The 25649-nt window shown below is 35.4% G+C and overlaps 1 protein-coding gene across 2 annotated transcripts; it reads left to right on the top strand.

The window, feature by feature from the left end:
* LOC101900039 (paired box protein Pax-3-A) lies at nucleotides 1–24925 on the top strand. Of its 2 annotated transcripts, none has more exons than XM_059131620.1 (5): nucleotides 1–115; nucleotides 8499–8696; nucleotides 20892–21032; nucleotides 21617–22146; nucleotides 23590–24925. In XM_059131620.1, the coding sequence occupies exons 2-5, from the start codon at nucleotides 8660–8662 to the stop codon at nucleotides 24412–24414; spliced, it is 1533 nt and encodes a 510-aa protein (XP_058987603.1). In that variant the 5' UTR covers nucleotides 1–115; nucleotides 8499–8659; the 3' UTR covers nucleotides 24415–24925. The 2 variants fall into 2 exon arrangements, with proteins under 2 accessions (XP_058987603.1, XP_005185444.1); XM_005185387.4 differs by lacking the exon at nucleotides 1–115 and adding an exon at nucleotides 925–1690.
* Nucleotides 24926–25649: the final 724 nt, after the last annotated feature.

The raw sequence follows: 25649 nt of genomic DNA, 5'->3' as shown, positions 1-25649 counted from the left end.
AGAATTTGCAAGTCGGTGTAACTTTAATTACCCATCCAATTGTGACCATCAATTGTAGTAGGTAGTTGGAGTAGCTCTGTACACGAACTGGCAGCGGGCGCGGGAACACTTATCGGTAAGTGTTGCTTTATTTATTCGATTATATTCGATTCTTATGAAAGTATGAGCGAGCAAAAAGGTGAGACCAAATGATTGCCCATACACTCATACGTTCATTAACTAGCTTATTCATTCAGACGTTCGCTTCGTTATTCGGCAGCACACACAGGCGTATCTATTCCGCGGGCAAGCGTGTACGTCACATCCACATTCAGCCACCCTTGGAATGGGCTATGCTGTTTGGTTTCTCGCACATTCCCATAACTTATGTGTACACAATTGAAATCACGCACACACACACACACCTCAATACCCGCACCAATAACTCAGTAAATCGGTGGTAGCAATGGAAAGCGGTTCTTGTTGTTGGCTGCGGCGCATTGTTGACATTCAGAAAGTTAAGCATGTGCAACTGGCACTGCCCACTCGAGATATTACAGCAGCGATAATTGCTGTTAGCGGCACACAGTGTGGGAAGGGCCTCGGAATGCTATGAAGGAAAAAAGCAAACGAGAGCTTGTTGTCTCTGTCACACCCTTGCCTATCCGTTATGTCTGATAAATGAATGTCTGATAAATGAAACGGAACTTTGCTATAGTTGAAACCTTGCGAGCGTGTGTTTGTTGTGTGTGTGTGTGAGTGAGTGAAGAGGAACCAGTTGTTGCTTTAGTCATTTTTGAATGGAATGCCGAAATGAGTGAATGAGCATTCAGAGTCACTCGAAACGTAATAAAGTCACTTTAAAAAGCAGCACACACTCACACACATACACACAATTTGATTGTCCCACCAGTGTGGAGCCAGTGAGTGAGGAAGCACCGGTACACTGTAACAGTGGCTGGTGACGAACGACTCAACGTCAGCTAGCTGAGAGTGAATGCCTCAGTCTGATAACTGGTGGTTTCGTGTTTGGATCGTGATTGCGCTTCAATGAAATTAGAGAACGACGGCAGCGGCGACGACGAGAACGGAAAAGAAGAACAATTCAAGAAGTTTGACTTGAAATCGGGAAGCGAAGAACATGTTTTCGGCATCTCAGTTCAGTTGGGCTGTTTCTGTGTTAATGACGGTTTCAACAAATAAATGTGTCTCATAAATTAGTGAACGAAACGATTGACTAGCTAAATTGAAATGACCAGTGAATTCCAAAATAGAAATAATTAAATTCAAGAAACACAAGGGTTTCAATACCAAAAACAAAGAAAAAACAACAACAAATAAAACCAGCTACGAAAAACAAAAGAACGGTGGCATTAAACGTCAACGCTTGAACTATTTACCTAATATCCGTGTTAAGCTACTTGCTAATAAAACCACTTTGACTCTTGACAAACGCAGAAATAGAACCTTTAACCCTTCAACTAGTTATTGCCAAGCTCCGTTCACAAAAAAATACGCTTTACGCTGGAAAAGCGAAACAAATAAATTGTCATGTTGATTGAATCGGGTATCAATCGCGACTTTGGATCTATAGCACCAGGCAGTTTCAATATACCAGCACACTGGAAGATGGATCCACCCCGAATTCCTGCACTGAATACTCCCGCAGCTGCAAATGTAGCGGGTGCAATGCCACCTCTTCACCCCAACGGTAAGTGCAGCCACCAACACCAACGAAACCAAGTGTTTGAGACAAATCAAAAAATAGTGAAGCACATATTCCGACGGCATTCAATGATAGAATTCTGGCGAGTGTGCGTGTAACTATGATCGACGAGTTTTCGGTCGGTGTCGGTGTTTTTGTATGTGTGTCTACTTCTTCGAAATGAGTCCATTATATTCTGATATTTTGTTCTTATCTTGCAATTTTTTGTGGGGTCAGTAGTTATATATGTAAAAAATCAGTGCCAAGCATATTCTTGTAGTGAACTGAACCATAAGCCCTAGTATTGGCAGTTTTCGTTGAGAATCAGCATTTCAAACTGATATAAAGTAAAATGTAACATTTGACTATGCGCCACTTCATGAGACTGCCTCGTTTTTCTGCAGACGTGAAATTTAGGGATGATTTTAGGAAATTTGGCAAATAGCTTCAAATTTATGTGGTTCTTTGAGAATATCGTTCAGTTACTCCGAACTTCGGAATTTTAATGGTAACAAACGCTTTATGCAGATATACATAAAAAAGTTAAATTAATGATGTTAAAAATTGAAGAAATGCCATAAGCAATTCTTCAAATCAGGAAAGGAATAAAACATTTGTTTTAGATACTGTTGCTAAATGTGGTCGAAACCTTTAAAATGGGGGCTACACCAAAATGTGCGAACCTTAAAATTACCTCAAATGTAATGGTACCGTTAAATGGTGGGCTATACTAAAACGTGAACCAATGTGTTTCATTTTCAACCACATAAAACGTAAACACAAAATTTGAGCAAAATTTGATACATTTGGTCGATTGTTTTGATGGTTTTGAAATGGTACGACAAACTTAACATAACTTTTAAATGTTAAAGACGTATAAGAGCAATGGAGTTTAGTTTGACTCAATTCGATTTCGGTCCATAATTTTAACTAGTGATTTGTTCTTTTACGAAAAGGCGAACTTGAACTACGACTTAAGCATCTCATGTATTCTCTCCTTTAATTATTTCTCGAAAAAAGTTTTGTTCTTTGTATTTGCTGTGTGGGCATATTAAAAAGTGCAGAATGTTTGTAGTTCTCATAGCATAGTTGTGTTTTCGGTGTTTCGCCTCTTGATCGACTTATGTATCGAGTCGATTTTAATCTTAACTCAGTACTGGACACAACAATCTAACTAGATAGACATGGGAAAAGTGCGTCAAACTTTGATCGAAATACCTACAAGTTACGTTTATTTTCCTATACTCTTAAAATTGGCGACATTTTTTTTACCAAAGAGCAATACATGCACAAAACTGGAATAATTAGTTCATATTCGGAAATTATTAAGACCATATAGATTTAAACAAGCAGATACGTAAAATAATTTGTACTGGCGACTTGTTTTTCGTAAATGAAAAAAGAAGCGTAGGGCGATGAAGTGTAAATTATGGTCTGAAATTTAACTAAGTCAATCTAAAATGTCTACCTTATTTTACAAAGTAGACAGTCTATGACTTAAGACAGTGTAAAAATACTTTTCTGTATTGGTACCTTAAAGCCAAGAAGATGTTCTATATCATATAACATAAAATCAAATTTATGTTCGAATCTGACCTGCGAAAATGCCAAATGACTCATTTATAGCGCTCTTAGGAAGCATGGTGTTAAAATGGACGACCACGTTATATAACGTAATTTCAATCAAATTTTTCGGTATTTTAATGCTTTTGCTGCAACTCAAATCTACTTTACATTTGAATGAATTAAGATATATTATCTGTATGTTTTCACAAATATTAATCTATTTGCGAACCAGGACATTATTCTAGAGGGCAAGTAATTTATAAGACGCTATAATAGAGCTATAAAGAGTATTCGAATGACATCAATTAGATGTTTGGCAACCCACTCACTCGCACGAATTTGGCAATAGCGCCGATATATTCCTTGGTTCTTCTCCTTTATTATAGCCATAATAAGTGTTCCACTCCATTTATTTACCTGTTTTAAAAAATAAAAACCCCATTCCCTAGTTTGCATACCGAAATGTTTGGGGATGATTGAAAATTGTATTGATATATGTAACTCGTATTGATAAGAATATTAGGTGTGCTCTCACCGTTGTTGTTGGAGAGATTACAAAATATATATTTCTTTAATTTTTTCCATAACCACATTTTTCACACAATTTTGGTATGTTGTTAATGATGGGCCACAAATAAACGAGAATCTTTCTCTCCTTTGAGTTTATGACTAGACGTGATTACCTTAATAAGAATATTCCGATTTTTATTATACCTTCAGCCATATGGCTACAGCCAAAACGTGCCTCATCGAAATGACGGTTTTAGACACTAGACCTATTTGGCCAAATTAGTTTCAGGACATTTGAAGTCAATTCAGCGATGTCCGTCCGTCTGTCTATCTGCTGGCTGGTGCGCACGATAGCTCTCTAAGGGAGCATCCGATTTCGTCCATACTTGGTACATCGTAATATTATTATCAATTATTAGATTGAATTCGGAGATGGGCGATATTCGCCCTCTCCTTCCACAAAATCTCAACATTTTCAAAAATGTATTTTACTGCACATGAAGAGAAAGGATAATTCGATTTTGCTCCAACTTTAAGTAAATCTTAATATTTGCATTAGTGCCCGGTCAGGTGAGAAAATGTACAATATCGGTCCACTCCATCAAGTACCACCCCCACAGAGGACCAACATTTTGAATATTTATCACTCTTATAAAATCTGATGTAAAAGTCCGATTGTCTTCAAATTACACACATCACAATAGTTTTATTAATCCAAAGTCTGTTGTGAAGATGATGTGAAGATGGAATATATCGGTACCTCTCTCACAAAGTGTCAAAATTGCTCATAAAACGGGAAATTAACAATTTTCAATACTTTTATCTGTCAAAACTTGTGAAAAAAGTCAGCGATTCCTTACAACTTGCTATATCTAAATTCTTCTCTCAACCAGAGACCTAAGATGAATATGAAATTTTCGATTTCGCATAAAATAAGATACAAATTTTTTTATCTGTATTAGGTGAAGTATGAAAATGCAATACTTCGGTCGAGTTTATCTGGTACCTCACTCACATTTTAACATTTTCTAAAAATTAGCTCATATGACGTGAAGGAAGTAACTAATATAGTCCAAAGCTGGCACGTCGCAATATTTATATCATATATATTTAGGTCCCATGCGAAATTCGTAAATTTCGAAATTCCTTCGTAACCCACCCCATTACGGGTCAACAATAATCATAACAGAATATATTTAAATAATCGAACATTGGCTGAGGGCATACATATGTCGGCTATACCGATTAATTAATTCAACTTTAAAATATTAATTTTTAAAATTAATCAAATAATAAATATAAATCCCCATAAATTTAGACGTCGGAAAACTTAAAAAATAATTTAAAAAAATACAAAAATTGACATATCGTACACAAATATTCCACTTCTCCACTATGGTAAAATATTTTGTACACAAGGTTTATATCTTAAAATTTGCCAAAGTTGGAGAAATTGTTAATTGTCAAAAATTCACCCTTTTTGTATTATTCGTTTCTATTTTCAACACACAAATTTCGAGCGCTCGACGCATTCGGTAAGATTTTTTAAATACATGTTTTTAGCTTGTGTGAGCGTCGACTGGATACGTCAAATTTTAGGTATATATGATCTCTGACTTATCAACGACTGATAAAAGCCGCCGGTTATTTGTTTTAAGGTATATGAAATGTCTCGTACCAAATATTATAGACTTCGGGAGCAAATTATTGAATTTCGTATAGTTTAAAAGGCAGTTCTGCCAATGTGCATTTGGGCATATATCGTATAAATACGTATTACATGGGAGTCGGAGCGCTGGAGTCTAACAAAAATGGATCGAAAAAAAAAAATGTGCAAAAAAAAAAAGATTTTTATTATATTTTTTTCATAGACCATAAAACCATTTAGAGTTGTCATTCTAACTATGTTTTTGCTCCTTTTCCATGATGGACATAAAAAATGAATAAAAATGCAAGAATTTAACTTAATATTTATTTTTACTTTACTTGTAATGAGTTGATATACCGGGAAATTTAATTGGATATAGTTTTCAAACTAACTTCTTTTATTCTCTCTATCAAAAAACATTATTTTGTCATTAAGCACCATATACTAAAAGTGTTAACATATTTTATACTTTCTTCCACAATAATATATATCCCCTTCAATCCAAGGCCAAATAAAAATGTATTACCTATGGCAAAGGTAACATAGATTCCTTGTTTGATGTACATCATCAGATGAGTGTGGTGTTGTGAAACTATTCAGTGGAAAACTTCATTTAAAACAAATGTTATTTTATGTTACTTAGGTTATTACACAAAAACATTTTACTTGAAGTACAATCCTAGAGGTTTCGAAAATAGTGTGACCTTTAATATAAATTCTAAACTATATTTTTGAATTATATACAATGGAGTTTTCAACTTTTTTTTTCATGGAATACCAACAATTATTTTCAAAGATATTGTCAATTATAGAAAAAAACTCCGACACCTCATCTAATGGAACAATTTATGCTTAGTTGAAACCGGCTAAAAATTAATTTCCTAAAACTAAATAAGTAAAGGTGCTAAAGCGACCGCTATGTTACTTTTTCAAAAGAAATAGTGTCATTTCAAGCCAGTCTGACAACGGGAACTTCATAACAGAAAGTAATTCTTTGAGATCTTTTACAATCTAATCGTTTAGCACTGTCCAATCATCTATAATGGTACAACTTTAATTTTCATACCCTCCATCACTAGAAATACATAATTTCCAATTTGTTCCGAAAATAGAGTTCAAAATACCGGAAATTTAGCTCGATCTAATATGGTCACGCACCATTGTATTACCATTAAAACTAAAATATGGGTCAAATAACCCATTTCAAGGCAATGTAAACAAACTATTTATTGCATTACCGTAGGTAGAAAATAATGGGTTATTTCATAAAAGCTTCAACGCAAAAGAGCTTACCAAATAATCAGTAACGACACGGAGTGTGCGTTTATGGCTACAGAGGTAATGAGTTTGAGACTAAACGTCGGCAATTGAAAAACAGAAACAAAAATTGGTTTGGTTTTCTGGGTTGAATATATCGGGTGTTTAAAAAGTGCATCTCAATTTCATTACTTAGGGCATACGTGAGTTATATCTAAATCTGAAACGAGAACAATCGGTCTCATCTGTAAATATAAAGAAAAACGGTATCTCATCTCTATCGGACGCTAAATTCACGATGTAATTTGATTAAAAAAATGCATCTGTAAATTGACTCAATAAGGAATTCTGAGATGATCTTTAAAGGTAACTATCGGTTTACTTTGACTCCTTCTTCCTGCTGGATATAGATGCACAAAGGCACCATAAACACACTAGTAAAAATCCTTCAAAATCTAAATATCAGCCAATCAAATGAAAGATGGCAAAATCTGAAATTTAGTTCGAAAAAATTCGATTACAAGGTGGCAGAAATGGTAACAAATTTACATTACACCTACATTGGGTAAGTGGGCCTAAGTTACAAGGCATGACGCAGTAGTCGGCATTTAAAGAAATAAATAAGATTTTGTATAACTGAGTGCAAAAATAAATATATAATAGCTTCGGATATTATATCAGCTACTTTTGTGTAAAATGTTGCTAAGAAAAGTTGATTTATTCTCTTAAAATTTACATTTAAGTCTGCGAAGGTCCTTCAGTGCGAACGAGACAATGCACACATCTTTAAAAATGCGATGAATTTATTTTTTTAAATTGTCTTATGGATTAAATGTACAGCAACAATGTCGGAACAGTTTTATTAAGTAAAAATTAGTATTTTTTTAAAAACTTATTATTTTTTGCTTACAAAAAATTGATATGTTGACTATTAGAAAGTGAGGCCGACTACCGGCAAAAATAAAACATTATTTTAATAAATTGCAAATGTTACAAATTTAATAAAAAGTCATCCAAGCATTTTTTTAATATTTAGAACACGAAGAAAATGTCGAATCTGAGCAATGTTAACGTTGTTTTAATTGAAAAATTCCTCTTAGGATGGTAAAAAATTGAAGAAACGAAAATGCTAGAAGTGCCGACCACTGGTTCCTTCGGGTGTTTTATTATTGGATGTGTATCGAATGATTGACACATATGTATGTTTCAATATTGACCTCAATAATATTGAAAGAAATGTTCTTCAAAATATTGGATATTGTGACTATTACGTACATATTCATCCATACATACTTGTCTATGCACCCATTTATGGATACTTTTAATGTGTGTGTGTCGTTAACAATGACTCATTGAACGGGGACTGTTCACAGCGTCGATTGTGAATGTTTGAGCGTTTTTGTTTGATCGGCGCGAGTAAAGCAAAGCGTATTCAGTTGATTTGTCTGGAATTGAATCGACATAAATTATTTTGTGTGTGACACAAATTATAGGTATTCAATTAAGTAATTATTTATTGTCATAATTTCTTATACACACCGACATAAACACTCACTCACACAACGACACACGCACGCACACACACATCAATTTTCATTCGTGTGGTGACACGCAACGAAAGTTTTGTTGAGTGTTCATACCATGAGTGGTGCATGTACAGCGGGTATGAATGGGAAAGCGTACGTACTGATCCATACCTATATACATACATACATACATACACATACACGAGTCGAAGAGGGCAGTGAGCGGACGCATAAGTGTGCGTGTTTTTTGTGTGCGATGGCCTTTTGTAATGAGGGTGTTTCATGTTTTTATTTTCTACATTTTCAGTGGGACTGGTACCCTCCGGGCAAATACCGGGATCTGCAATATTCACAGGCGGAGCCAATGGCCAACCATCCCCCAGCACGCTGAGTGCTCTGGTATCTCAACAACGACTATTGGAACTATCACGATTCAGTGGTTTACGAGGATATGATATCGCCCAGCACATGCTGACACAACAGGGTGCGGTATCCAAGCTATTGGGTAAGTTTATACGATTTTCAATAACCACATTCACGAATATTTTGTTGGTTCGTTTGTCTGATACTGAAACATGGTGGTGGGTGAACATTCATTATTTATGCACTGCTCGAAGGGCGGCAGGCGGTAGGGCAAAATGGTGGACACAATTAGAATGAATGTGTCCGTCTACTTATTTCATTCTAAATTAAGAATGTCGAAAAAACATTACACAACGGTGGCAGCCACATGAGTTTGTTAATTGCCAGAAGATATCAAAACTGAATAAAAAATGGCGTGTCTGTATGTTGTGTACCATCATTTTTTACGAAACAATTAAGATTATATGTATATATGTAAAAGTATTTATTATGATCTGCTAACACAATTGTCTAAAGTACTGAGTGTGAAAAATATTCTTAATTTCGTCCATTTCCAAACGTCATATACCTGCATAAACCGTCGAAAAATTATGAAACGTCATACACTTTTCAAGTTGGTTGACAAACGTTTAGGTCGAAGAATTGAATCCTCGCTGATCATAACGATGATATTTTTCTTGTTTAAATTTGGCAATTCTGGCAAAGTTACATTAGAGAGCTTAAAACCTAAGGATGGATTTTTGTTCTATGTTTTGTTGTTGAAAATAGCCATTTGTATCGTTCTAGCTTCACTCCCTGTAACAAAACCGAAGGCTGCTGTTTATGAAATGTCAGTTTCTCAGATGGTAAAGGAAATAAGATTTTTCTTTTAAATTTCCATTTTTGGTCTGTAACGCTCTATCAGCATGAATTTTTAAGAAACAAGTATGAAAGCAGTTAGTTCGGCCGGACCGAACTTTAAATACCCTTCACCGTTTGGAAAAAATTTAAAAATTTCCAAAAGAAAAATAACTAAATAAAATAAGTTGAAAAATACTGTTAAAATCATGAAAATACCGAACATGGGGAGTTACGGTTACATCTATACGAAGACATGGACCCGTATAGGAAAGTTTTGTCATAGACCCCTACAATATTCAAACACGAAACTAAAATAAAGCCGGTGAATAACGTCGCGAAAACATCAAAATACCGGATATAGGTAGGTACCGTTATATGGGGGATATACGAAGACCTGGACCTGTATAGACAACTTTTGTCATAGACTGTAGTACCCATAACGAACTTGATATACAAAATTTGAAACCATTGCGGAGAAACGTGTCGCTACAAAATACCGAATAAAGGGACATTTATATGGGGACTATAAGTAAACGTGGACCTATAAAGTCAATAACAAAAGTCCTGCAGATGAAATACACATTTGAGTAAACTTTTATGAACCTACTGATCAAGAATATATATATATATATATATATATATATATATATATATATATATATATATATATACTAGCTGAACCCGGTGCGCTTCGCTACCCCTTTTGATTTTATATGCATTCAAAATTTTATTTACGAATATATGTTGGTTAAAAAAAAAACAAATTTAAAAATTATAAAAAAATATTGCACTACTTTAATGCGTAAATAACCAAAACCATTAGAAAAGCAGTAAAATGACGTACATACACGAAGAGTTTGTCCTTCGGATTTATTTATTTCATAGCAAATACCAAGCGTGCAGTAAACTGCAATCTTCATCACTCATGCCGAATTTCATTGGAATCGGAAATACGTATCGTGTTTTGTGCATCAAATATGTGAAATCGGCGGAAAATATATATGGGAGCTATATCCAAATCTGTACCGATTTTAATATAATTTGACTAATTTATTTTCTAATCAAAATCCCGTTACATATTCCAAATTTCTTTGGAATCGAACATACATATCGTGTATGATGCATAAAATACATGAAATCGGTCGAAAATATATATGAGAGCTATATCCAAATCTGAACCGATTTTAATATAATTTGACAAATGTATATTTGTTTTAATTTCCGCTACACATTCCAAAATTCATTGAAATTAGAGATACATAGCGTGTTTGGTACATCAAATACATGAAATCGGTCGAAAATATATATGGGAGCTATATCCAAATCTGAACCGATTTCAATTTAACTTGACAAATTCATTTTGGCTCCCAATTCCGTTACTTATTTTAAATTTCATTACAATTGGAAATACATATCGTGTTTGGTCCACCAAATACATTAAATCGGCCGAAAATGTATATGGGAGCTATATCCAAATCTGAACCGATTTCAATATAATTTGGGAAATAAATTTTTTAGATAAAATCTATCACACGTTTCAGATTTCATTGAAATTGGGGATACATAGCGTGTTTGGTGCATCAAATGCTTTAATCGGCCGAAAATATATATGGGAGCTATATCCAAATCTGAACCGATTTCAATATAATTTGACAAATTTATTTTCAGATCAAATCCCGTCACATATTCCAAATTTCATTGGAGTCGAACATTAATATTGTGTATGAGGCATCAAATGAACGAAATCGGTCGAAAATATATATGGGAGCTATATCCAAATCTCAACCGATTACAATATAATTTGGCAAACTTATTTTTGTTCCAAATTCCGTTACGTATTCCAAATTTGGAGACTGTATCTTCAACCAATCAATAGATATGTGCATATAAAATCTAAATTTTTGGGAGGTACCTCCGATTCTGATGCTATATCTCCGGTTCCAAGTGGAAATTCAAAAATGTATATAGCCTATGTTATTTTCAGGCGATGTTGCAGTATATATGGAAATTTTCAGGAAAATCTATTCAGCGGTTTTCGAGTCCATAAATTACAAACAAACAAACAAACATACAAACATTTTCCTCTTTTATAGATATCTATATATATAAAAGAAAGTTGTGTTAGTTACTACGCTTATAACTTAAGAATCGCTGGACTGATTTTAACGATTCACACAAATTCGGAATTGTCTCCTCTCCGAAAAGGATAATATCCAAAAAAATCACGTAAAAATGTGATATATTAACATTTTCATTTTGACTTTTGAAATGTACAATAGTAATGTTTTATTTTGCATGATTTTTTTCCATTTTGACTTACTTTTTTCTAATGTACATTTGTAGTGTTTTTTATATTTTATTTTTGAATTTTTATTTTGAATTAATTGACTTGATTTCTTGAGAACTGATATTGATGGCGGGTTACACGGAAGTGTAGTGCCGAATTATGTGGTGGCGAAATGGAATATCGAAATAATTGAACGCGGTCACACCAAAGTTAAAGATAATTACTTTTTCAAAATCGCTAAAAAATCACAAAAAAGAGATCTCATTGCAAAAATTCTCAAATCGGAAAAAAATCTAAAAAAAAATCATTGGAATCGAATTTAAAAATAATAGTACATTCTATTGACAATCTTTACAAGGATCTTTAAACATTTGCAGTAAAAATTCAGCGAACAAGTTGAAGATTTTTTCAATTTGTATTATCTTATTGAATTCAATGGAATTTTTTGTGAACAAAATAAAGAATAATTTTTCAATCTATATAATTTTTACCAAAAAATTAAATAAGTGCGAAATACTATGTAAACTGACATCTACCTTTCAACTCCAGGGCCTACACCGTTTTTCAGCTGGAAGATGCGAACACATTTAAACAAACAAAAATGACCGAAAAAAACCTAATGGGGCTCATTTCAAAGCCTGGACCTACTTCTTTCATGTGACAATAATCCGTCCAATGAGAGCTCAAAATGCAAAATTCTTTGGGAGTGCAATCAGTAAAATACCAAATATAAAGGGTGCAAAATAGTAGAGCGAATGGGACTTTTAGTAAGAAAAGGATTTATATCCTTTCCAAACATTCAATATACCTTAAATCGCTTTTGCAGGTCATGATATCGATCATAATTCTCGGATAAGGGTACAACCCTATTTAACCCATATTTATATAACCTCCGTATGATTTAAGATATTTTTGCGGTCTTGGCCACTTTTTTCTTTGTTTGGCCCTTATTTGGCATCTTTGTTTCTAAGGGGTAGAGAACCTCTTCGCATAAAATTTGAAATTTTCAGAATAAGGTCAATATTTGTCTTGACCACATTCATCAATTGATTTGGCTAAAAAATTGTATTTATGCTACTCTGGGGTGGGGAACCATCATACAGAGTGCCACATAGGAATTTATTTAAGTAAAGTCCCCATATTAGAGTATCCCCAAGTCCACTTTCACATCTAATGTGTGGTCAGAAAAGAAAATATTGTATTCTATTGAATTTGTGACCCCCAGGAGAATATTGGTTAGGAACGTATATTTGGGATGTAGATCTATATGAAATAATTTGTGAAAACATGAACAAATTACAAATATAAGAAAGAAGCACGGGACCAAATATTTGTTGAGTCGTCACTGAATTATACTATGATGAAAAATATGGTCTTTATGGGGTCTCCAACTTACAATTTAAATGGCAAATAAAATTAATTCCCATCTTACGGTAATGGGTGTAAAATAGTAATTATATTTGACTATTCTGAAATCATTCTGTCCTCATTTATGAGGTGGATAAAACTATTTTTACTTATTTAAATCACTCGAATTTTTCAGTTTGACATGCTATGCTGTTCCGCTATATTTTTAATTTGGCCTCTATTTGTCATCTTGGATTATAAGAGGTAGAAGAAAGTTTTCAATGTAGGTCGGAGTAGTGCCCATATAAAGGTACCTCCTGATTTTACCATATTTCTAAGGATTTGGCTAAAAATGTGTATTTGCGGGGTGAAAATCTTACACAAACATTTCAAGATATCTACAAAATTTTAGAATTTTCTCCATGTAATAGTACCCCCTCAAGTTCACCTTTTGGTGGACAAACAGACAGACATGGTTAGTGGGACTTATGAGGACTCTAATGCACAATGTAAGGTGTTACTGGGTTTAAAAAAGTAATTAACTTTGGCTATTCTTAAATCATTCGGCCCTCAGTTATGAGGTGTAGAAAATACAGTAAATTCCAAATTATTGCTCATTTGACTGGAAAATTTTGCTACGATTTTTACCATACTAAAAATTAATTTAATCCCTTACATGGGGATACGATTAATATATACTTTTTAATAGATTTGTACATCCACACATTTGAAGCCCTCGGTTTAAATATGAAAGCCCACGGCTTAAATATAGGCACAGGTATTTCAAAACACTTTTAATCGACCAGTACGTGAACACTTATATCAGTCATATCAGTGAATAATTATGCTTGGGAAAATATGCATAATAGACAAAAACTACGGGCCGGCAACGCGGACCGGGCCAGCTAGTATATATATATATATACATTGTGGGGTCGAAAATGTATATTTCGACAAACTTAATGCCCTCCATATTATGGTAGAGGGAGTAAAACTTAGTTATGACGTCACATTTAAGACTCATATGTATGTTAAAATTAAAAAAAAATAAAGGTGGCTTTGTGAAAAAAAAATGAAGAAAAAGAATTAGGAAAGATTAGAATATTATTATATACTATTTATAATTATGCAATTTTTTCTGAAGCCGCACTTTAGAATACAAACAATTTGGATTTTCTAAAATCGGCATATGACTGGATAACATACATTTTGGAACTTATAACTAACAAAAAGTTGAAAAATAAATGTGAAAAAATACTTTAAAATATTATTAATTAACAAATAAACTGATTTTGGGGTGTTTATCTATAATTAGGAACATTTAAAAACTGATCTACATTCATAAATGAAAACCTGTCGATAACAGCTGTCTTAAGATCGGCAGACGTTGACAACCTTAAAACAGCGACGTATTTATTTACTGAATTATTTGATATATAATGGATTAAAATGTACAGCAACAATGTCGAATGAGTTTTATTAAATAAAAACCAACAAATTTTATTACAATTTTTTCCTTTACAAAAAAAAAAAAAAAAACATCGATATGTCGACTATAGGAACATGTCAGACCGACAATTAAAAAGTGGTGCCGACTATTGGCCCTATTTTAATAAAATTGGAAATTTTGCAATAACTATTGACACTGAATATATTAAGTTTGTTATAATTGAAAAAAAAAAAAACACTCAGAATGGTAAAAGATGTATACCTGAAAGATGAATACCTGAAAGTGCCGACTACTGGTATACTTACCATATAAAGATATTCTGATTTCTTAATGGATAAAAGGAAAACGTTTCAGGATCTTAAATAGCAGACAAATTAATAAATTGTTTTTGAAGTCCATTGACTTTACTAACCCCATGACTGACCCTGGTGACATGTGACGGGAGCGGTAAACATAACATGACCGTATTTTTGATCTTTAATGCATAATTTTTAAAGCATAGTAAATCACAGATCTGACTTATGTATGTAAACGGCAACGGTATTATAAGTACTGACTCTGTAGTAATTTCTAAATAGAAATGAATATACATTGCAAAAATTATATTAGATGTTCACCTACCGTCGGTTTTAGACATTTTTATAGCCTAATCTTATTTTTCAGCCATAGGCTTTTATTTGAGTGTTAAAAACCTACCTGATATAGAACATCTGTAATAGCCCCATGTGAAAATTCACCTCAATTTTTGGTACTGTAAAGAGCTTAGCTACACTTTTCCATTCAAATGAACTGTAATTTGGAATTTGTATTTCCAACATTTAGAATACCGTTAGTATTTACTTTTGTCCACCTCATAATTGAGGGCAAAATGATTTCAGAATAGTCAAAGATAATTGCTCTTTTAAACCCATTACGGTTAGGTGGGAATTAATTTTTTGTCTTTTATTGTGCGTTGAAGACCCCATAAAGTCCATATTTTACAAAGACGACTTAACAAATGTTCGGTCCCGTGCTACTCTTTAATATTCGTATTTTTATGTTTCTGCCACGATTTCATTTCAACATTTGCCAAAATTAGTATGGCAAATATGGTTAAAATGTAAAATATAATTGAAATCGGGTTGTACCCTTTTTATGACCCATATCAAGACCTGCAAAAGCGATTTAAGGTATCTTGAAAGTTTAGGAAGAATTTCTAGAAGTATATAAATCATTTTCATACTAAATGTCCTATTCGCTCTACTATTTTTGCACCCTTTATATTCGGTATTTCACTGATTGTAGTACAAACGAATTTTGCATTTTGAGTTCTCATTAGACGCATTATTGTCATATGAAAGAAGTAGGTCCACGTTTTGAAATGAGCCCCATAACCCTTTGTCGGTCATTATTGTTTGTTTAAATGAAACACGATGTAGGTCCTGGAGTTGAAAGCTAGATCCCAATTTTAGACATGAAAGATCGCCATTAAACATCGTATTGCACCAAGATGCCAGTCCGAAATTGTATGAACTGTCAAAATCCATCAAGCCGTTCTTGAGTTATAAGCGTTTCTTTTATATACATAGATATACATTTATTTTTCCTACAAATTATTATGGCATTTTAGGACAATTATGCTTACGATCTCACTTTTTGTGTTGACATCTGTGTGCGTTTGTGTCTTCATCGAAATTGCTCAATTGACGAAGTGATGTTCCGAGAAGCACTCCGATGTGGAGTTTCTGCTGGCTATTCATTTGTTTGAGTAATTGTTTCTGCAGGATCAAATGAATTTTTTGCCATTTGAGTGGCGATACCCGTAGCAAACCTGTATTTAACCAATCCACGGTCAAATAACCAAACAAACACACCGAAATAAACAAAATAAACACTTATTCATGAGCCGTGTATTTACCTTTACGCCAAGCGAATTGCATTCATTATCTTAATTGCGGGTTTTGTTTTCAAGCGACCAATCCAAACATTGGCTCTCTTTATGAGGCGGTGCGGCGTTCGCCCGGCTTGAGTAAATGAATTATCACACGATGTTGGTCATTTCATAAAAAAGGAAGCGAGAAATTATCTTGTCTTCTCTACGGAAGTGCCAAAGGAAAAATAAACACAGTTTGTGTATTTTAATTGTCAAACATGAAAATTTATTCCAACACAACCAAGGGGTTGCCAGTTGGTCGGGACGGCTATGCAGTCGGCTGACGAGCAGACACTCTACACGCTGTGAAGATGTACCAAACAAGCACATTCATTTTACATAAGTATGCATCTACATTCATTCATACACATCTACGTGTACAGACGAAGAACTTGAAATGAAACACGTACCGCAATCATTTATCAAACTTAAATCATCATGTTCAGCTTCTGCGGCTGGAATGGGTTGCCGCAATTGCGGCTGCCGTTCGTAAATTGTCCATTGTACGTTGTACACTACCGTTAAAAGAATTCCAAAAGGAAAGCACCAATCTTAAAATCTTTCACTTATATGCCACAGTACACATGTTCAACGTAGCTACATACATACATATTCCGTAGACACTAGGGAAATAGGGCGATTCCATCAGAGTGATACAAGAGAATTGATAGTGATTTTTTTGGAATATCTCAGAGTTCAGTTTATACCACTATTGGCTTCTGAAATGTAATAACCAAATTCGAAAAATGAATGAAAAATACAATTAATCTAAGTGCAACACCCTCGATGAAATCCACTGCAAAGTACAGAACATACATATATAATCTATGTAGTCCACCTTAAAATCACTCATGCTGTTGTCGTGGAGCAATCCATGGCGAATTGAGGTTGGCATTCAGTGAGTCGGCAAGTAGTGTGCTGGTCTGCAGCTCACAACATATTGGCCGACACAATGCGGCTAGAAGAAAGCATCAATCTTTGTGTACATTGCGAACAAACTGATGGACGAAATATGCGCCGGCGCAACAACTTGAACAAATTGTTACTTCAATACGCAACAATGACTGGTGCAAATGCCTGCAGTTCATTAATCAAAATGTTTGCTTTAAACGTATCTGGTCTTAATACCAGGGTTTAAAAGATGAAGTGTAAACACTGATCGTGTCCGCCCCTAAAAAAATATATGTACACTGAAAAATATGAGTTATTCATAGCATTTTCAAACCGAATGTCAGCGAAATGCAATTTTAGTAGTTGGGACAAATTTGGAGCGAAGAACAATTCTACAATAGCTCGTGATTCAAGCAACATATTCAGACTTATTAAAAGGAGGATATAGTTTCCGATTATAAGTAATAATCTTTATTGCCACTCGAAAATGAGCAGCGCGTTCGGCAAACTCAATTCGAACATACTCAGTGAGAGCAATTCTTCGTCTATACCATTTTTTGGCCATGGTTGAATTTTGAAATGCTTGGAAGTGCTTGTAATCCACGTCAATGAATAGCTTCCCCTAAAACAAAGCATACACATTTGAGAGAGAAACAATCTCTAGTCCAAAAAACACTTGAAATGTGACAAACACTTTTTCTTTAACAGCTAAAATATTTGTAGATTTTTTTATAAATTGATGTTTTTAATAATTGCAATGGAAGAGAACTTTTGTGTAGTTCAAAAAACAAAAACAACAAGTAAGCAAAGGATATAGTCGTTCGGGGCCGACCATGTGATACCCTACAACACTACAATATGTTCGAAGTCCCTTTATATGCAAATCCATTTTGGAAGATTTCGTTTTTGAAATAATGCTAAAGAGCCCTGCCCAGAGGTTACCCTTAGGTTTTTGACCCGGAGAAGTTGGCCAATATTTACGCACTCCGTAGTATTGCGAAGTATCCAAACAATTGCACACGAAAGTTGTGGTCCATTTTACAGCTAAATATAATCCAATGGTCATCAAAAATGCTAGACTTCTTCTCTGTTCTCAACTCTCTTCCGATGCGAAATTCCGTGTCGATTAGTTTTCAATTGTGGCCTATAGAACGAGTGCAAAATTAGAAAAATTTAAAATTTTTTATCCATTTAAACCTTTAAAGGCACATCCTAAGAACAATAGGCTTAAATTCCGACCTACACCCATGCAAAATTTCGTGAGGATCGGACAATAATTGCAACATACATATAATACCCTCAAAACGTAGTGTTGGGGGGTGTAAAAATTTAGAAAATTTAAAATTCAGAATTGTAAGTCAAATTGAATGAAAAAATCGCATGCGAAAAAAATATGACAAAAATGGAAAAAAATGAAACGAAAGATATACATTTTTTATTGGTATATTATCCCGCGATTTTCTTAGATTTTGTCCTTTTCTGGCAAGAGACCATTCCGAATTGATGTGAATTGTGAAAATCGGCCCAGCGGTTCTTGATTTATAAGCAGAATAAATAAGATCAATTCTTTTACATATGTATTGTACCTATTTTGCTATATTTCCGATTTCTTGGCTATTAGCATCACTGTAATGGTCAGAAGTGATCTTTTAATGTATTTGTGATTTGGCTGGGGTTAAAAATATTCGCGGTTTAGTGGAAATTTTCCTATTTTCTAACATAAAAGTTAGGGTTAATTTACCCGCTAATTATTGTCCAATGGCCGCTCAAATTGGTAGGTTTCTGCCCAGTCCCAAACTCTAACTCCATATAAATTTTTAGCGCCGATTGGTTCATAATTGTGACTCAGGAATCAGGAAAATAGGGTTCTATTCTGACTCTAACCCCACCTTCATTTTTAATTTCGTGAGGATCGGTTCACAATTGCGACCTGTAGCTTGATTACAAATTAACATGGACATGAACGGATCGACTCAGCTCGGCGAGCTAGGAAGACCCATATATACTTTTCTATGTGGGAAACCAATATTTCGAGGTGTTACGTAATTTTTGGCCCAATCAAACTTATAATACCCCCAACACATCGTGTTGTAAGGTATAATAACAAAAACGATAATGAAAATACAGTTTCAAAAAAAGTCAAATATGTTTGTATGCATATAGAGCATTATGTGATAGAGGTTAACAACAGTTTCAAAGTTTTACCTTAAAAAGAATTGAGGTTTACGCGTTGTTTATGCGTTTCCCTATTTATGGCTAATCAATGCAATACTCAGTTCAAAAATAAACGAAAGTTTTTCGCAATTTTATTTTATTGACAACTTGTCCGGGGATATGAGTTCTTCTAAATTTTAAAAATCTGCAAAAAATGTGTTGGAAGTATAGCATTTTGATATGTCTCTTTGACATTTGGTAGTGTCACATCAGTCATAGTATGACTGCAAGTGTCTGTCTGATGATATTTTTGGGTATACCATTCAATGCCTCCAATATCTAAGATATAGCCATTTAAGTGCCTAAGCCAACAATTAAATAACAACTAAGAGTCCCTAATGATTTGTCTTGACCTATCCTTATATTCTATGTCTTTGATTTTTTGTGAAATAGTGCATTTATCTAACCCCATTTTTTATGGCATTTTCATGCTTCGTTTCCGGAACCGGTAGATAAGTACCATCACAAAAAGATTTTTTGACGTGAAAATGTTCTACAAACATCTAACCGATGTTCGACTCAAAGAGAGTCAAATCACAATAGTGAAATTCTACTACGTTTATTGTCAAATTGTTGTCAACAGTAGTCTTCTTAGCTGACCTTATACACTAGAGCCCCGAATTGCGTCGTTAATGGGGATCGGAGAATCGCGACGCATCACCTTTTTCTATACATATACAAAATGCACTGAAATTTCATTTACTGGGGAAAATATTCAAAACAAAGCAAAAAAATTTTATATTTTTGAAAAAAAAAAAAAAAAAAACAAGTACGAATACATTTTATTTCTTCCATTTACTTCAAAAAATCTTTATAATTATTATAAAGAAATAACAGGCACTGCAAAAACTAGTAATCCACAATAAAGCTCGGACTGACGCAACTTGAAATTGCAACGACACAAATCGAATTTTCTGGTTTTTGAGAAGCGACGCAACTCGAAACGACGCAAGTCGGGGCTCTAGTGTATATGCCTTGATTGAAATATGTACATGTATTTGATATTTGTGCCGAATAAAACCGTATGCACACACAGCCATTTCGATAGTAGCCGTATTATTTGTCGATTCTCTCCACTCCACTCTAATAAAGACATCAACCGATCGCAAGAGTTTTTGAGAGTGTACTTTTAAAATCACGCACCTTAAACGATTTGCAATTTCGCATCGCAGATCTCGATGAAGCTATTTTAGCGGTTAGTAAATGTATTGGATAAAACTTAGAATATCTTTTAAAATCTTTCCTTGCCGTCCTGCAATTACACCCCATCGGCGGTTTTTTTTCTTGCCAGGGGACATTTCGTCCAGTGTTTCAGTTCCAACGGAAGACGATAAACAATAAACATCTAATTGAGCAAAAGAGATAAATTGATATACATAATTTGCTTTGTTTACAGGTTCCTTGCGACCACCTGGCCTAATTGGTGGCTCGAAGCCAAAAGTGGCCACTCCAACAGTGGTGTCCAAAATCGAACAGTACAAACGGGAGAATCCAACGATATTTGCATGGGAAATACGAGAACGTTTGATATCCGAAGGTAAGTTGCCTCAAACCCCAACTCCAACTCCACTGACAAGCTTTAAGTCAAGCCGAAACAAAGCGGACAGAAAGTGGACAGTGGACATAAAAGAGCATAGAAGCAAAACGTCAAATAAAATATTCCCACACACTTGGAAACATTTCATGTTTCTTATCCGACTTTGTAATCTTTTTGATACGTCCTTCTTGCTTATTTGTCCGTTTGATATGGTGATTGATCGCGGTCGATTAGTTGGAAGCTTCATTCAATCGAAATCCACACAACCACACAAGAAAGTACATCGGCCACAAGGCTGGGCAAATGAAATGCATGCATGTGTGTGCGTGTGCGTGTGTAAGCGCATGAGCATTTGCTTTGCCGGCAGATCTTCTGTGATGTTTAGCGGGCTTTGTGGTTAAACGCCGTCATTGATGAGATTTGAGATTATCGGAATGATCGCCTTAACGATTCATGGGTGAATTAACGACAGACGTCAGGGGCTTAATATTTCTAATAACCTTTGTTTTTCTGCCCATTGCTGACCCTGAATAAGCGCTATTAGTAATAGATTTCTGTTTTGTTCTTGTTGTGCAATTTTGCAGGTGTTTGTACCAATGCTACAGCGCCCTCAGTATCATCCATAAATCGAATTTTGAGAAATCGAGCAGCGGAACGGGTTGCAAATGAGTTTGCTCGCACTGCGGCCTATGGACTGTACCCGCCTCATCCGTATGGAGGTTTCTCGTGGCATCCAGCAGCTGCTGCAGCTGCGGCATCTACGGGTGGATCGTCACCACACTTTTGGTCGCCGGCCATGAGTGCAGGACCTGCTTTAACAACGATGCCTCCTGTAAGCCATTCTGCGTCTGTCATAAATGTCAACAGCACAAGTAGGGCAATTTCTCCCAGTTCTGGCAGCCACGATACGTTGGAGTCGCCGGACGACAGCCGTCACATTGATTCAGATTATTTGGACGATGACGACGAACCGAAATTCCGAAGAAACCGCACCACATTTACGCCTGAACAACTTGAAGAGTTGGAGAAGGAATTCGATAAAAGTCACTATCCATGTGTGAGCACCAGAGAACGTCTATCCAGTCGTACATCACTAAGCGAGGCCAGAGTACAGGTAAGATAATCCTGGAGACTATATCTGTAGTCAGATACCCCGACTTTTTTCCTGTTATCAACAAAAGTTTGTAGTATTAAAATGCAAACAGAAGCACTAACCTGCCTTTACAGTACATCAGTACAGTACATCAGTCCGAAAAACCTGATAGGCTCACCCCTTTTTACTACTACAGATAACATACCTACCTAAAATTCCAAACTTCGACTTTCGCACTATGGTAAAGTACATTGTACGGAAGTATTACCCAAATGCGTCTGGTCCATATCTTCAGACCTACGACATTATACCGTCGTATAAATTAATCATTATTAACATTTCACAAATTGTTTTAAAATTTCCAATATTATCCGATTCCTACATACAAATAAAGTTATTTTAACGTCGAACTTGTTCAACTAAAACTTGTATGATGAAAACCTATTCGAACAAGTCAGGCTTCTGTATTCAAATTTCCAATAAAATTATCATATATGACTTTCAAATAAAGGATTTGTAAGATTTGTGAATCTTTTTTTCATCCGTGTTGATGAAAGTGCTTTTTCCAGCATTTATAAATGAAGGTATCTGCATGTTACTTGTACTTTTCCCTTAAATTGTTCTCAGTAACATGTTTGCGGGAAGAATATATATATATATATATATATATATATATATATATATATATATATATATATATATATATATATAAATACTTGCAAGTGTAACTGTTGAGAAAAAATGACTTTTCTGGAAAGGCAGTTTTGATTTTCACTGCCTAGAAAATGTATTGTCGAAAATCAGTTTGCAAGTAAGCATGTTTGGACGGATTTCCATTTTTCGAGCTGTAACTTGCATTTTTAAAGGGTATAGGGTAGCTGCGTACTCGATATTGTCTTTTCCCCTAAAGTTGAGTAAATTAGGTTTTTTTGACAATAATTATTCTGAGGATGGAGAAAAAAATATTGAAAAAGTTGTTCAGTAACACACATGTGGATTCTATTTCCACACAATTATAAGTCATATCTCTAGTTACAATAATAAACCGTTAAAGTCTTTCGAGGGAGCCAAAAAAAATCTGACTAAATCGTTGAAACCTCTAGGAAAATCATTCAATTTGACTGGGAAATTTAAAACTGTGTCTACAAAATGTGTTGAAAAGGCTATCTGTTTGAACTTAAAAAAAACTTTTCTGAATACATTTTTCCAGTATAATTGTTTCGTTCTCTATATAAAAATGTTAAAAAATATTCCTTAATTCAGCCTCAAAAAGACAACCTCAAGTAAAATTTCGTACAAATTTTTCGAGTACGCGGATACAATTTATTTCAATAGAGTGAAATCAGCAAGGACTTGAAGTTTTAGTTTTTATTCCATTTTAATTTATATCCGTTTTGGTGGAATTAAGCAGTTCATTATTGTTTCATTTTTATTTTCAAATTCTTTTCTTTCACACTTATATAGGTTTGGTTTTCGAACAGAAGGGCAAAGTGGCGTCGGCATCAACGCATGAACCTCTTGAAACGGCGGTCAAGTCCCACTGGCAACACATCGACCGCACACTATTCCCAACAATCGCTTGAAACTTGCAGCAATCCTACATCGACATCTCCTACGCCCAGCACAAACAGTAACGCCTCGACCTGCCCGAATGACCAATCATCGAGCATAACACAACAGTCACATTCAGCTCCCCCATCTTCGGACCCTTCCTTGCTGCCAGGTCATCAAGCTGGCCAGCCTGTTCAGCCACAGCCTTCACTTCAAGCTCACATGTCCAATATGCATTCCCATCACGGCGATCCGCAGTCTGCAGCTGCCGCTTTACTGCTCAACCATTATCACCAACAGCACCAACAATTAGCTAAGGGCCAATCGCCAAACTTGGCCATGCCGGCGACGTCCTTTGGGGTGCTGGGCAGTGAGTCGCACCAACAATTGGCAGCAGCCATAGCTACAGGATCCCCCACTCTCTCCATGGGAGGAGAACACAGTGCTTTCAGGTCGTTGGTTAGCACGCCTTCGGCCGCAGCCTTTGCCCTTGGCCTGGCCCGTCAGTATGCCGTAGCTGCTTCTTTATCAGCCGCTGATAATGGAAAGCACTTATCTGCGACCAGCGAACAAGCGTCGAAGCCAGTTTCAATTAATGACTCCGATTCGGACGATGAAGAAATAAATGTACACGACGATTCTAATGACGCCGAGGCCAGTTTTTACTCTTCGGCATCTGGTTCCGAGGCCAATCAACAACCTAGAGTTCCTATGCAGTTGGTCAAGCATGAACGCTGATTTAAGGGTGCTTACGGCAATGCGGAATCTGGTGCTATGAACCCCGAATAGAAGCAATTGTCAATGTGCAATCATACGCTTATAAACGATATCTTTACCAAAGTTTTTCCAAGACTTAACTCATAAAGTTTTCTTCATGCGGCATCAAACGCAAACACCCAGCCTTGTCCTCTTTGCAGATCGCCCCGACCCTCTTAATCGTAAATACACAGCTCACACGCTGACTTGTACTTTAGTTCCCGAATGACAAGAGCGTTGATCGAACCGGACAATAATGTAAATGGCGGCGGCAAAGGCGGTATAGAAACAATGGGAAATTCGCCCGAATTACTTAATATGACTTAGATGCAATCACGTCAATGATGTACAGTAGAATACAAATGTTTCAATTACAATTTAACTAATTACGTATTGAATTTAAATTTAGTCTTTCTCTCTCTCTATTTCTCTCCCCAGACTTCTTATCAACTCATTTAAGTAGCAATTGAATAAACTCTCTACTTTCAAAAAAGATGCGATTTTTTATTTGGTAGGTTTTTGTTTAGAGCGTGCCGTAAGTATTTCTAGTGGCGCAGTGTGGGGGGGGGAGTGTGGTGTGGTGTGGTTGTGTAGTGACAGCATACTGTCTGACTGTCTGGGGGGTCAATGGAACCAGCCAGTGGACGCTGGGTCAAAATAGCTAAAGTAATCATCACCGATTCGCATATGACATGAATGTGGTCATTAAACGAATTTTAACGATGCTCGGACGATGTTTTGTTGTGATTAACATTCTAAGTCTGCCGTCTTATGTGGAGTTATGTTGGCAACAATGTTGATGCTTAGTCGTTGTTGTCGTTAAACGAAGATTTTTATGTTCGCGCAGAGCAATTTTTACTGCCTTTGACCACATAAAACAGAGCAATATCACCAACTACTCCCCAAATGTAGTCGTTTGGACCGGGGCCATGATATTTGTGATGGACCATAAATGCAACATCCAATGCCCAGTGCCCAATTACTCAAACTGATTTGAAAAGTTGAGTAAACATTGTTGCAGGATTTTATGTTACGTTACGTTGTGCGCTAACAACGGTGCGCACAGCAAACGTTGAAGCAATGATTTGTAACAACAATACAAAATACGATGGCCAAGTTGTAAAACGCTTGCTGTTATATGACTCAGTTTAGCGCCGCTGTTGCAATGCTGGAATGTGAACACGCCGCAGGCAATGATCCCTTAAAGGTTATTGGTT

This window comes from Musca domestica, unplaced genomic scaffold, assembly GCF_030504385.1.
Source record: "Musca domestica strain aabys unplaced genomic scaffold, Musca_domestica.polishedcontigs.V.1.1 9, whole genome shotgun sequence".
In the NCBI taxonomy this organism is placed as follows: Eukaryota; Metazoa; Arthropoda; class Insecta; order Diptera; family Muscidae; genus Musca; species Musca domestica.
The sequence above is the reverse complement of the archived record's forward strand: the minus strand, read 5'-3'. Positions and strand labels throughout refer to the sequence as shown.

Coding starts and splice junctions, on each gene's coding strand:
- LOC101900039 (XM_005185387.4), top strand. CDS start 1,531: ATGTTGATTGAATCGGGTATCAATCGCGACTTTGGATCTATAGCACCA. Junction 21,033..21,616: donor AGAACGTTTGATATCCGAAG/GTAAGTTGCCTC, acceptor GCAATTTTGCAG/GTGTTTGTACCAATGCTACA. Junction 22,147..23,589: donor TAAGCGAGGCCAGAGTACAG/GTAAGATAATCC, acceptor ACACTTATATAG/GTTTGGTTTTCGAACAGAAG.